At 45.1% G+C, this 13,537-nt stretch overlaps 1 protein-coding gene across 2 annotated transcripts; it reads left to right on the plus strand.

Moving 5' to 3' along the window:
• The first annotated feature begins 2,643 nt into the window (after positions 1 to 2,643).
• On the plus strand, positions 2,644 to 13,218 carry samsn1a (SAM domain, SH3 domain and nuclear localisation signals 1a). 2 transcript variants are annotated; one of them, XM_029000724.1, is made up of 16 exons: positions 2,644 to 2,767; positions 3,538 to 3,666; positions 3,896 to 3,942; positions 4,456 to 4,496; positions 4,714 to 4,797; positions 5,673 to 5,770; positions 6,119 to 6,187; positions 7,887 to 8,004; positions 8,138 to 8,439; positions 9,846 to 9,926; positions 10,028 to 10,147; positions 10,377 to 10,485; positions 10,568 to 10,719; positions 10,783 to 11,004; positions 11,930 to 12,080; positions 12,793 to 13,218. In XM_029000724.1, the coding sequence occupies exons 1-16, from the start codon at positions 2,744 to 2,746 to the stop codon at positions 12,933 to 12,935; spliced, it is 1,890 nt and encodes a 629-aa protein (XP_028856557.1). In that variant the 5' UTR covers positions 2,644 to 2,743; the 3' UTR covers positions 12,936 to 13,218. The 2 variants fall into 2 exon arrangements, with proteins under 2 accessions (XP_028856557.1, XP_028856558.1); XM_029000725.1 differs by lacking the exon at positions 2,644 to 2,767 and adding an exon at positions 2,987 to 3,107.
• Positions 13,219 to 13,537: the final 319 nt, after the last annotated feature.

A 13,537-nucleotide genomic window follows, 5' to 3' on the forward strand; every position in this document is an offset into this window, starting at 1 on the left:
CGTTCACACACGACCGTCACACACTTTCACACCGTGAAAGAAAAATCGTGTCACGCATGCTATTTGTTTATGTGTTTAAATAATAAATTAAATATCTTTAAATGTTATTTTTCCTACCTTGTTTTGTTGTAATAGGGCTTATTGATTAGATAAAAAAAAACAGCACTCATTAGCAGATGTGTATATGTTGAATATAAATGTATGAAGTGTATTGAAAATGTGTATTAATAAAATGTAACTATGAGTTGATTAAATGTAAATACAAGTTGAACTGCTGCTGGCCTGTCGCCACCTGGTGGTCAGGTATGGTGGTTCCTCGCTGTCTTTTACCGCCACCTAGTGGCTCGCACTTTCAGCAAATATATAATTACACAAAATAAAAACGTATGATTTGTTGAGCAGTGTGCACAGTACAGATAACTTACTATTCTGAAAGGTTCAAAAGAGACGTAGACTCGTAAATGATCGTAATTACTTTCTGTATATTTAAAAACTCCAATTTTAATACAAAACAAAAAATGCACAATTTTGAAGATTGAGGCTCTTGCAAAAAGCAAATTATTAAGTGCAGTATAACATACTGTATAGAAAAATGCAATCGCAGTAAGTAACCATATGTCCACCTCAATGCACATAAGCCAGTCCCACCAACTCTTCCCACTTGTAAGGCCGTGGATGATTTGCTGGAAAACACTGCATTCTTTAATGCAAAAAGGTCATAATCATCTAGAAAAAACATGTAAAATAAAAAACCACTGGCCAGATGCCACGTGTTTGGAGAAACGCAGTCAGCAGCTGAGTGTGTAATTTCATAAATGGCCCATTCTCACGGAGGAGTCAATCAGTCAGCAGCTAACAATCTTAATCAAACCCCGAATATGGGTCAAACGTGTATTAATCTCCCCGGGTCTTTTTCCTTTTACATTAGGCACGGCCCATATAAAAGAGATTGAGGATTTTCTGCTGTATAAAAAAAAGGGCAGCTACACACACACACACACACACACACAGACACAGCATTTCATTTATCTTGTCATGCACCTTAATGGAGGGGGAAAGATTAAGGGCCCCAGCCTCACTTTGTTGAACTGACACGGCTGTTGCGCTCATTCATTTACAGGTTCCAAGAAATGGAGAATATTGCGGCGACAATTCAGAGAAGCGGAGCTCTTTTCATGATTAAAGGTGGCGAGGGAGGCGGGAAGAGCAGGAGGGAAGGAGAATATGAGCACAAAAGGCTTTTGGAAGAGGCAGAAAGCGAGCCCTCGTGCCGCTGAGATAAGTGGAGTGGATTAAACGGGGGAATCATGCGGCCGATCGATTGTCTATTAAAACAAACACACACACACACCCCACCGGTTTAATATTCATCTGCACGGGAGTGCTGAACACATGTGTATGTGTGGGTGGGTGGGTGGGTGGGTGAGGGTGACTAAACATCCGTAGGTGATTGCACATATGAGGGTTTATGCGTGGATTTATTTTGTGGATAAGTGAACAAGTGCAGTTGTGTGTGTGTGTGTGTGTGTGTGTATCTATGCCATGTACATTAAGGTAAATGCATGTGCCTCGGAAACACCCACTCCACTTCCTGTTAATCCCCTCCCTGTAAGACCCCATGAGCTGAAATGGCCGTGGTGGTCTTCTAGTCAGGGCGGTGCTGTCACAACCATGCTGGCATGAAGAGGCAGGTGCACGGAGAGGAGGACAAAGAGGTGACGAGAAGACGAGGAAGGAAGGACGCCATCGCATGACATCACGAAACCGGGGTTTAATTGTGAAGCACAGGACAGGGGAGACATCCGATGACCCTGGTGAACATGGACCATAACATCAAAGACCTGACGGTGAACAGAAACAAACAGGGCAGCTTTATACATTTGACACAGGTGAAAATGATTAGGGAACATTTAACATTTCCGGTCCGGATCCTGGACCGGATCCTTTTGGACCCGGATCGTGGGTGGTAGTAGGGTGGTAGTAGCCTAGTGGGTAACACACTCGCCTATGAACCAGAAGACCCGGGTTCGAATCCTACTTACTACCATTGTGTCCCTGAGCAAGACACTTAACCCTAAGTTGCTCCAGGGAGACTGTCTCTGTAAATACTGATTGTAAGTCGCTCTGGATAAGGGCGTCTGATAAATGCTGTAAAGGTAAATAAATGTCGTGACAGGTGCCACAGTTGCACACATTCATGATCCAGGACCTGCAGGACAACCACTGATGATCGTTCCTTCTAAACAGGAAGGGTCCTCCTGACTTTACCTCAAATGAAAACATCACAGCACGCCATCATGCAACTGGAAGGCCGCACATTTTGGAAACAGGAACCTGCCCAGCAAGGACTGTGAGATCACTCTCGTGATCAATAAAAAAAGCTGAATAATGCTTTTTATCCTTCTTAAACAGACCTGGTGACCTGCCACCGAGCAGGAAGTGTAATGAAAGGGAAAAGTAAAATCTCCTTCATGGGCAAATCGTTGACCCCGTGGGCTCTGAATTGAAACAGATTCATTTCGGAACAACTCTAGTCCACAAATGCACTCATGCGAAGTCTGTGTCGGTGGCGAGGTGCTGTTTACGCCCTGCGCGGTGGGCTCGCGCTCAGAGCTCTCGTCTCCGGCGGGGATGGTCCCATCCATCTATTGGATTACGGCGGGGATTTCGCTTGGCACTAATCTGCGGCCAGCAGGCAGCTGGGGCACTAGGAGCCCGTCCTGCGCGTCGGCCCGGCTCCACCATGAACCTCTTCTGCTTCTCTCTGGTGAGGACAACTCTGCTTTTATTACCGCCGCCGGGGCTTCCCGCTCTTGTCTGCCGTCCCAGAGGTGTGTGTGGGGTTCTGAGGGTGGAATTTTTAGTGTCGTTCTCGGGGATCTGGTTCTTGGATGTGTAAGATCGCGTTCGTGCGATGCCCTTCGCACTGGACTTATTCAGAGGGGTCGCTGAGGTCACCTCGCTCCCGCATGAAGAAGAGATACGAGGGCTTCGTAGAAGGCGATCGGCGTCAACACAGCGGCGAGATGCCATCCCTGGACAGATGCTCCGGATGTTGGCCACAAATCGGGATTACGGCCGCGGGGCTGCCTTAGCGCTGATCCCGGGTCAGTGAGGCGCTGTCGGAATATGTGAATGGAGCCTGTTTGGTCATCGCTTATGAATGATTTACAGCATAAAGAGCGACATGAAAAGATCCAGCGTGCCGATTGTTAACGTGCAAAGTTGCCGTTGTCATATGAGTTCGGTTTTATTCCACAGCCAGCAGTCACTTGCAGGCATAACTGAGCTCAATGGGATACAATCTCCTTAAGCTGTTTAGTAATGCAGTGAAGTAAATATTCAGATTCTAAAAACACTGATGGAAAGTGTTTAGAGAATAGTCTAAATAACTGACTAATAATTGCCCAGTTGTGTGTAAAAAAAAGCCATAAAGCTTGTATTTTTTCTTGCGTTTGTGCATTGTTGTAATGTAATTACTGTGTTAATAACATGTATTAACTGTTAAGTGTTGGCTTGGCCTTGCCGTGTGTGCAGGAGGGCTCCACCGACAGCCTGTACGAGGCCGTGCAGAACTCCGACAGCAGCCGGGTCTACACCATCCCCACCCGCTCCCGCAGTCCCGAGTCGCCGCTGGGCTACAGCGCAGAATGTCCCGTCACCGTGGTAACGACACACCCATACTGATGGTTCTGAACTCAGTTTACACTGTAAAATAATACTCACAGTATGCAGTAAACGAAAAAGTGACGTGAGTGAAACAAAATTTCACATTTTGCTGTGGTGACACGTACACGAGACTCCAGCCCACAGTAGACAGGCTGAGACATTGGGAACGCTCATGGTGTCATGCAACATATTGTGAGCCCAACTCCGCCCTTCTTGATTCTTGCAGGAGGTCTCACAGATGACCAGCAACACGTCAATGAAGAAGAAAAAAAGGTAGGCCGTCCATTCTGAAACGATTCGACATCTCATCCATGCTGTAGGTAGAAAACTGTAATTCATCATGATGTTTCAGTGTGAATTAGATTGTTTTTAAGACCTGCTCTGTCCTCTCACGACAGCATTTCTTAAAAACATATACCTCCTCTTTTAACATACCTTCTTAGAGAACTGTCATCATGTAGAGCTGACCTAGTTGAGAACAGGAGTGTGTCTGCACGCAGACGGCAGGCAGCATCTTTCAAAAGAACAGGGACTCACCCTCACACAGGCGTTTTAAGTGGATTGAGCCCATCTTCTTAAAGGTCTCAGCAGCTCTGTCTGACTCGGCAGGTCCTTTAACGATTTAAAAGCTGCCTGTTAGCTGCCCAGAGCCTAGAACATCGGAAAATATTTTAGACCCACGGGACAGCAGAGATCAAACATTTGATCCTCATAAATTATCTCAGTTAACTACTAACCATTAACTAAAAATGAAAAAACTAACATTGCGTTTCGCTTTCTCTCAAGTGGACTGGTACCAAAGTCAGTATCCGACAGCGAGGCGCTGGGTACGTATAAAATGTTCAATTTAATTTTCAAATGAGCAAGTATCAAATATTCCCAAAATGCAAAAATGAATAAATAAATAAATCCAAATGGATGCCAGACTTTGTAACCTACTTGACCGTCTGGACATGCAAATATCCCCCAAATGATTCCCCTGCAGCCCATTGTGACCTCATCTCGGCAAATGAGGCCTTAATGCCTGCGGTTTTCCTCCTGCAGATAATGCGGTTGGTGCTAACGCTGCCTGGCTGCCCTCCAGCAAGCAGGAAGATTTAGTCCACACGAAGAACAATCAGAACGAAGGTACATCCCACCAGGATTTGCCCAGCCAAGCTTAACCCTCCCTCATCTGAGCACAATGAGGCGGGAAGAGAAGTGACACAATCACGTTCCCGCACCACCAAATCCCTCTTAGGCTAAATGGAGGCAAACAAATGTGGGCTCGCCTAGATTGGTGCTTTCTTAAGACACTTGGCTGTCATTTGCTGGATTAAGGTGGTGCCAACTGGACCTTTGGAGCAAAAGGGACAAGGAAATTAAACCAGCGGAAGAGGCCAGGCCAGGAGTGTGAAATAGGACAGTCAATGTCAGATGGAATCCATTTAACAATACTGAGCAAATATTCTTTACCATTAATTGAAAAATTTGTATTCATCCACATCAATAAAAATCAGGCACAAGTAAATTAGCATACTGATAATTAATGGGAAGGTTTTGGCAAGCTCATAGAACCAACAATTTCTTGGTTCTTCTGTCCTGGGGCAGTGGTGGCCTAGCGGTTAAAGAAGCGGCCCCGTAATCAGAAAGGTTTGAATCCCACTGAGGTGCCACCGAGCAAAGCACCGTCCCCACACACTGCTCCCCGGTCGACCTGTCATGGGCCCACTGCTCACCAAGGGTGATGGTTAAAAGCAGAGGACACATTTCGTTGTGTCACCGTGTGCTGTGCTGCAGTGTTTCACAATGACAATAACTTCACTTTCTCTTATATATCAATGTATGCCAATTAAGTCTTTGCAACCTCAATAGTTTGTGATTTCAAAATAATACTTTTCTATTGATTTAAGCTTGTTTAACTATCTGAAATTTTTTTAACCCCAGGCCTTTTATTTTATTCATGTTCTTGGAGGATGGTTCTTGAATCCCCTGGTAAATCATGCAAAAAAATTCACTTTCAGTGCTGAGGAAGACTCTAAATCACAGTGAACTTCAGATCAGACAAGAGAAGATATGGCTGAAAAACGTTACCGAAGCCGACAAGGACCAGCCCATCAGGGTAAAAGACCATGTCCACATTTCAGGGATCTGTAGAGCCTTCTAGAAGTATTCACCACTCAGGAAAATTCATATATAATACTGATAAATTTGACTTTCAGATTTAAAATTTGCTGGATGATCTCATTTTTCCATGTTTTTAGTTTATCAAAGCACCTTGGATGAACATCAGTATAATATTTCCACAAGCAGCTATATGCACACACACACACACATATTTATTTTTGATAGGCAACTTTATTGTGGGTGAATAGTTTCAGAAGGCCTGTAATTCCTGTAATTAATCATCTGTTATTATCACCATAACTAATATAACTGTATTACAGTGTCGATGCTTTACTATTTACAGCGGGACTGTTATGACAGACAAACCTTGAACCAAAAACAACAAGAAGCAAATAACAGGCAAGGATATCTGGTGAGTTAAAGCCTCCGCCAACCACACACACAAACACACACGGTTTTTTGGAATGTTTGTGTGTTAATACTGAGGAGGTCTGTTGTCCTAAATCTTTACTTTACTTTACTTTACTTTATTTCGCAGACGCTTTTATCCAAAGCGACTTACAATGGGAAGACACCAGCAATTCTCGTTCGATTTCTATAGAATATCAAGTATACAAACTAAGAGCCCTGATAAGGCTTAGACTTGTCATTGAAGAACATGCTCGGAGAGTGTTGGGTGCTAGACTAAGAAAAATTATAATGTATTTATACATTTTGTATTTGTTTGTTAAATGTGTATGCATGTGTATGTGTTAAATTTGTCTGTAATATTTTTGGAATAAGAGGGTTTTCACCTTCTTCTTAAAAGTGGTGATAGTCTCGGCTAGTCGTGTGGAGGAGGGTAGGTTGTTCCACCAGCCAGGGACAACAACGGAGAACAGACATGATTGGAATCGGAGACCCCGTGAAGAAGGAATTTTTAGTCTCCTTTCGTTGCCGATCTGAGAGAGCGTGTAGGAGTGTATCTAGGTAGTAGTGTGTTGATGTAGGAGGGCGCAGTTCCATTTACAGCCCTGTAGGCAAGCATCAAGGATTTGAACTCAATGCGAGCAGCTACCGGGAGCCAGTGGAGGGAGGGTAAGGAGAGGTGTAACATGGGTGTATTTTGGCTGATTGAAGATGAGGCGGGCTGCCATATTTTGGACCATCTGGAGTGGTTTTATGGTGACTGCAGAGGCTCCAGCCAGGAGAGAGTTACAGTAGTCGAGTTTGGAGATTACCATTGCCTGGACGAGGAGCTGCGTAGCCTGTTGTGAGAGAAAAGGCCGAATCTTGCGAATGTTGTAGAGAGTGAACCTGCAGGATCTGGAGATCGCAGCAACATGATGGTTCAAACTCAGTTTGTTATCTATCCAAACCCCAAGGCTTTTTGCAGATGCCGTGGGTGTTAACAATAGCGATCCAATTTGAATTGAAAGGTTTTGCTGAGGAGAATTGTTGCCCGGAAAGATCAGAATCTCGGTTTTGGATAGGTTGAGTTGGAGGTGTCGCTCAGACATCCATGCCGATATGTCTGAGAGGCAGGCCGAAATTTTTGTTGCTATAGTAGCATCTTCTGGTGGGAATGACAGATAGAGCTGGGTGTCATCAGCATAGGAGTGATAGGAGAAGCCATGTGATTGGATGATGTGACCAAGTGAGAGAGTGTATATTGAGAATAGAAGGGGGCCAAGGACAGAGCCTTGTGGAACCCCTGTGGTTACCCTAGAGAGGACAGATGTCTCACCTCCCCATGATACCTTGAAGGACCTGTCGTAGAGATAAGAGGTGAACCAATCTAGTGCGGTTCCTGTGACTCCTAAATCAGAGAGTGTGGGCAATCACTTAATAAAGGGACCGATGGCACCATAAATGCCACACAGATGGTGGGAGGAGGCTTCGGGGTAATCCTGGCCACACATGGTACGGAAGGAGGCTCTCACAGCCTGGCACTTTAATGGCCGCCGCAACTTTTATGTTGCGTCGTACCAACGCCTTGTTTTGACTTAGATCATATTTTTTTCAAAACAAGCCATACCTAAAGAAAACTACAGGTTTAAATGACAAGTAAAAACTTAATGCAGATCAAATTCCATGACAGATTTTTTTCCCCCAACATTATATTTGTCCAGACTCTCAGTGTCAACAGTGGCATGGAAGAGATAAGAAGGACCAAGAGGAGGAGTCAGAGGGTGAGGAAGAAAGGCGCTCCTAATGGAACAGAGGGTTCCAGACACAAAAGGCCCACTGGTAAAATAAATAATTTTAATAAGACCATTTGTTCTTTAAGAACTCTTTAAAAATGATGCATCCTGTAAAATGTTTCATTTGGGTCTTAAATCAATAGAAGCCATAATTTGATTCATGATTTTGTTGTTTGCAGCGAATGCTGGAAACCTGGAAGCTGGCACGCCTCCCACTGTCACCAGCATGGTCCAGGACAGCAGCACTCGGACCCACACCATGGGCCCCAGAGGTGGACACGGCCAGGTCAGGGGCCAGAGGTGGAGCAACCCTGCAGAAGACTGGGGTTCGAGCTACCACACCTGCCACAGGTCCCTCACAGAGTCCCTCACAGAGTACCACGTACACTCCCGCGACTTCACGCTGCCCCGGGACAGACCCGTCCCGCCCGCCGTCCACCGCTCCATCACCGACACGGACATACGTCAGAAACCAAACCTGGTAATGGTGTACACTTTGTTGTACACACAAAATAGTACAAAACACAGCAAATAAAACCAAAAGGAGGAAAAACAGTAAGAGTAAAATGAGCTGCATTGGACAAAGTGAAAGGTAGCACAGCATAACTATCACCCTAAGTGAGCAGTGGGCAGCCATGACAGGCACCCAGGGAGCAGTGTGTGGGGATGGTGCTCGTCTTTTGACAGGATCTAATATCAAGGATTCATATTCTGTTAAAGTCTTGATCAAGCTTGTCATCTAAATTTTTGAATTTTTTAATGGGGTCTGGACACCTACAGACTACAAACTGTATCTGTAAATCCTAGTCCAGCATGACCAGTGTTCTACGTTCTATTGTCAGTGATGTAGGCTGCTTGAGAAGTGCCATGTCTGTGGCTCTTTAAGATTTTTATTTGTGTGGCCGTTTATCTATTTTTGTGGGTTGCGAAGGCGCAGATTACAGCCCATAATCCCAGATTGAGACTTTAGGGCGCCTGATTGCACACATCTGGATTAGGCCTCATACACAGGGTTTTCTAAGATACCATTGGCCGATTGCAGAAGGGCAAAAATTGCAACACGAGGACTTCCTCCCTCCCTTCTTCCTTCTTCCAGTCAGTCATTGATGTCCTCTCACACTTCCCCAAAGGGCAAAACCTGAGATTTCGAAATCTGGGTTAAAGGGCTGTAGACACCAGAGGTCTGTTTGTAGAACGGAACCAACTTGTCAAAAGATCATTCAGCAGAACAGCCACTAGAATAATTATTTTAAATGATAATAACTGATTTAATGTGGCCTTATACGTATATAAAATGAAATGTGTGGGGTGATTAGGGGTAAATTAGGGAGAGTTGTTGTTCCAAACCACGCAGATTACCAGCAGTGATGGAGACCGCAGACCATGAAATGCCGACTCTAGCTCTTTTTTCCCCCCTCTGAAACCCTGCAATAGGCCGAGCGCAACTTGGCTCACATCCTGTCGGCTTTAAGGAAGTCAGACTCTGAAAAAGTGCAGCCTTTTCACTCTGTAGTCGACGGTCGACGCACTCGCTGGTTTATTCTGGGTCTGTGGAGAAGCAGTCGGCAGGGATGCTTCAGCGGGCAGCTTCAAATGTGTCAGACAAGCCCAAAACCTTGAAGCCCAAGGTGCGTATGGAATGCCATCAACTTGACCTCCCGAGCTTATTGAAACATTCACTTCTGAGCGGCAGAGGTCCTCATTAGTACAAGTACTTGGAGTGGATGGAATGATGTCCGATCTCCGGGATTTCGGGGATGTTCTAGCGATCCGGTGAAATTTGTCTCTGGAGTTCATCGTCCTTGTAGCAGCGGAGCAGAATCAGCGTGGGGCTGGTTGGTGTGTCACCGTGGTAACTGTGTTTTTTTTTGTCCCCGTCCCACACAGCGATCCACCAGCTTCGGAAGATTTGACGCCCTCAGGCATCCTCAGTCTCCGTCGAAACCCGAGGAGAACAGTGCAGCTGAAGTACGCAGCCGTCACTCCAGCACGCAGAAATGTCATTAGTGTCACCGCAGTGACAGGCAACAACCCCAGCTCTGTGTGTGTGTGTGTGTGTGTGTGTGTAGGACGGCAGCGCTGCTCCTGATGGATGTAATCAGGGACGGCACGGGGGCCTGGGAAAGAAGATGAAGAGCATGTACAGGATCATGGGCAGGAAGCACGTGAAGTCCTTCTCAGAGGAAACGGTGAGTCACATGCTGGACACACTGCACTGCAGGAGAAAACAAAGCACCGTGTTCCGGGTGGTTCTTGGTTTGAAGATCCAACCAAGATCATGCAACTGAGTTGATGCTCAGAGCTCTTAACCAGATAAGATCCTTGGTAGGGAACCTGACCTCCCACCCAAACCTTCTTCTCTGACGGCCCTGAATGCTCCTCGTGATTGATCGACGTATCTTCATTGTGTGTATTCAGGCTGACGAGAATGACAGAACCCGCAATGCGGAGACAGAAAGCACAGAAAAGCACTCCGTCAATGCCAGCAACTCTCTGGAGAGTCTGTGCAGTGGTCAGAGCTCCACCAGTAAGTAGAGACCATTGTCTCCCCAGCATGGTCCACAGGTGATGGATGTAGGCGAGGTGTTTCTTGTGTGCCGTTGGTTCAGGTGGGGTGACCAGCAGCTCAGACGGCTCAGGTACCAGAGACAGCCTGAGGTTGGAGGAGGAAACACCAAGCTCCAGGCTCTTCTGCGGCAGGGCGAGGGTCCACACCGACTTCGTCCCCAGTCCATATGACACAGACTCCCTCAAACTCAAGGTAGGACTGAGACCTTATTTAGAAATTAATTCGCTGGGAAACTAACTGAGATGCTTCTTCCAGGTTGGAGACATAATTAACATCATAAGCAAACCCCCCATGGGTATATGGACAGGCCTGCTGAACAACAAGGTGGGAAGTTTCAAGTTCATATACGCTGACGTCCTACCTGAGAAGGAAGAAAAGGAGGAGGAGGAAGAACCTGCAAAGAAACGACCTCAGAGGATCTGCAGGAAGCCTCAACCAAGAAGTCTTCTGGAGCTCCTGGAGCAGCTGCAGCTAGAAGTGAGAAAACCCTTACTGCTAATCCCCACTTACTTCCCACTTTTAGATTTCTGATTTTGGGGAACAAGGCCTGGAGAGAAGAACTACTTTGCTCTAACATGGCCAAGAAGCATGCAGAGAACTTTTTTAATTGGCTTTCCTTTCCTCCTTCTCCTTTCTCTTTCTGTTGCCATTTAATTCTACTTTTTCAGCTTGTTTGGTTCGGGTCTATTCCAGGTCATTCCTAATGCCCACTAAATCAAACTTTCAGTTCTCACTTTTATTCTTCATACAGGACTTTTTGGAGATATAAACATCCGGGTAGAAAAATTAACGTATCGTGGGGAAATCAGAATCTTTATGAAATTAGGTGCAGCGCCCGAGCTGGAGACATATCTATAAATATCTATAAAGGAAAGCATAAGCTAGCATAAAAAGGAGAAAGTTACCATAAATATACTAATATAATACAAAATATAACATTTTAATTCAAGGTAGGTACACAAACAATCAATCTACATGAAACCTTAAAAACCTTATTGTGTAGTACTGTGACTTTAAATTGGCTCATAATTTCAAATCTTCAGCCTATCCATTTGATGTTTTTTATGTTTGATATAACGTTGGGGGAGGGGCAGTGGTGGCCTCGTGGTTAAGGAAGAGGCCCAGTAATCGTAAGGTTGACAGTTCGAATCCCGATCGGCCAAGGTGACACTGAGGTGCCACTGAGCAAAGCACCGTCCCCACACACTGCTCCCCGGGCGCCTGTCATGGCTGCCCACTGCTCACCAAGGGTGATGGTTAAAGGACACATTTCGTTGTGTCACCGTGTGCTGTGCTGCAGTGTATCACTTTTTTAAAACAAGGTTCATGATTTTACCCTTTGAACTTATCCAGCTTGGAGCCTTGAATTCCAGCAATAGAAACCTTTCTCCACTCCACACAGGATTATGCCTCCTCGTTGCTGATCAATGGCTACCAGACAGTTGAAGACCTGAGGCATCTGAAAGAGAGGCACCTGACCGAGCTGAACATCGTGAACCCGGAGCACCGATACAGACTGCTGGCCGCAGCCCAGTTTCACTATCAGGCAGGAGGTAAGCGCCGTGCCACGCCGTGCCACACCCGTCAGCTGTTGACCATGAGAGGAATTTTTCTCGCGCCTGGTTATCGCGGTATCTGCCAGGATGTGCTCGTGTGTCATCACTTGAAGTGAAACTGCTTACAGAGGCCTCTTTCTTTCGAACCTTTTTTTAGGTCATGGTGGAAAGTTAAGAATTTATCAATGTTATTTATTCTTGCTGGTATGACACCATCTCTTTTAGATTTGCATATTAAGACACTGCTCATAATGAGGGCAATTGAAATTAATTAATTAAAAAGGAACATGCAGATGCTTCCAGACAGGTTTACTGCCTGGTGAAATTAAGCAATTAATCCCTACCGTGCTTTAAAGCTCTGAACAGACAAGTTGACCCTCGATTTCGTTCTCTGAGCGAACAGTGACTGAATGGATCTGTGTTTGGAAGCCACCAAAAAGTAATAAATAAATGAACATGGCACTTAGACAATTGTTGTGTTCTAATAATGCATTTTTAATTCAAATAAAAAAGGGCTTAGCTTACAGGCCAGACTGAGGTGGGGGTGATTTGAGTAAACATGAGGTGACCGACCTCAGTGTGAGATCCACTCATTTCATTAAGGCTAAAGCCACTAATATGTGTGTAGAGCGTAAACCTAATTTGCCAGGTGTCCATTAGAGACCCCAGCCGTGTTATTCTGGCTTAAATATTCATTTATTGCCTGCAGGGGATGATGTAGGCGAGTGTAAAGGCAATAAAGAGGACGAGGAGAAGGACTGTCCGAGGGACTCCGGCTGCTTCATTCCTTCTGAGTGTCCAGACAACAAAGAGGACGTTGAAAGTCAAGCAGCTGACACACCTGTCTACTGACTGCAAATAAGCCCTGCATGAGCCCCTATACTTCATGTACAGAATCACTTTGGCAAAGACCTTCAGCTGTTTTATAACTGTGTACTTTTTCACTTGTTTCCTATTTATCATTTTACATATATCAAATATGCCAGCGTGATTTTTTTAATGAGCATTTTGTTTTATGTGTATTTGTGTCTGAAACATACAGAATATAGATAATAGTTATTATTTGCTCTAAAATACTTATATCATCATGTGCAACACTGTAATATGAATAAAATATTTATCTCTGTCCATAATATACATGGTGTATTTTTGCTTTATTGAAGTACAGCTGGAGACAACCAAGGCAATTAAAAATATATAGACCGGCAAAAAATACCTCCAGGGGAGCATAGCATTAAATCACATTTTAAAAATCTCTATAATTACGTTCTTGTAACACTGCAGTAGGCCACTGGCGGCGCTCTACGTGTGTTGTCCCTTTCTCGATCACACACGTGACCATCACACACCCTTCGGAAGCTGAAAAGAAGACCTGTTCGGGAATTGAAGTTTTTTTCTCGGACTCCACGCATATCAATGTGCGCAAGAATTGGTGTAAATAGCACTACATTTCC

Source organism: Denticeps clupeoides, chromosome 13 (assembly GCF_900700375.1).
Source record: "Denticeps clupeoides chromosome 13, fDenClu1.1, whole genome shotgun sequence".
NCBI lineage: Eukaryota > Metazoa > Chordata > Actinopteri > Clupeiformes > Denticipitidae > Denticeps > Denticeps clupeoides.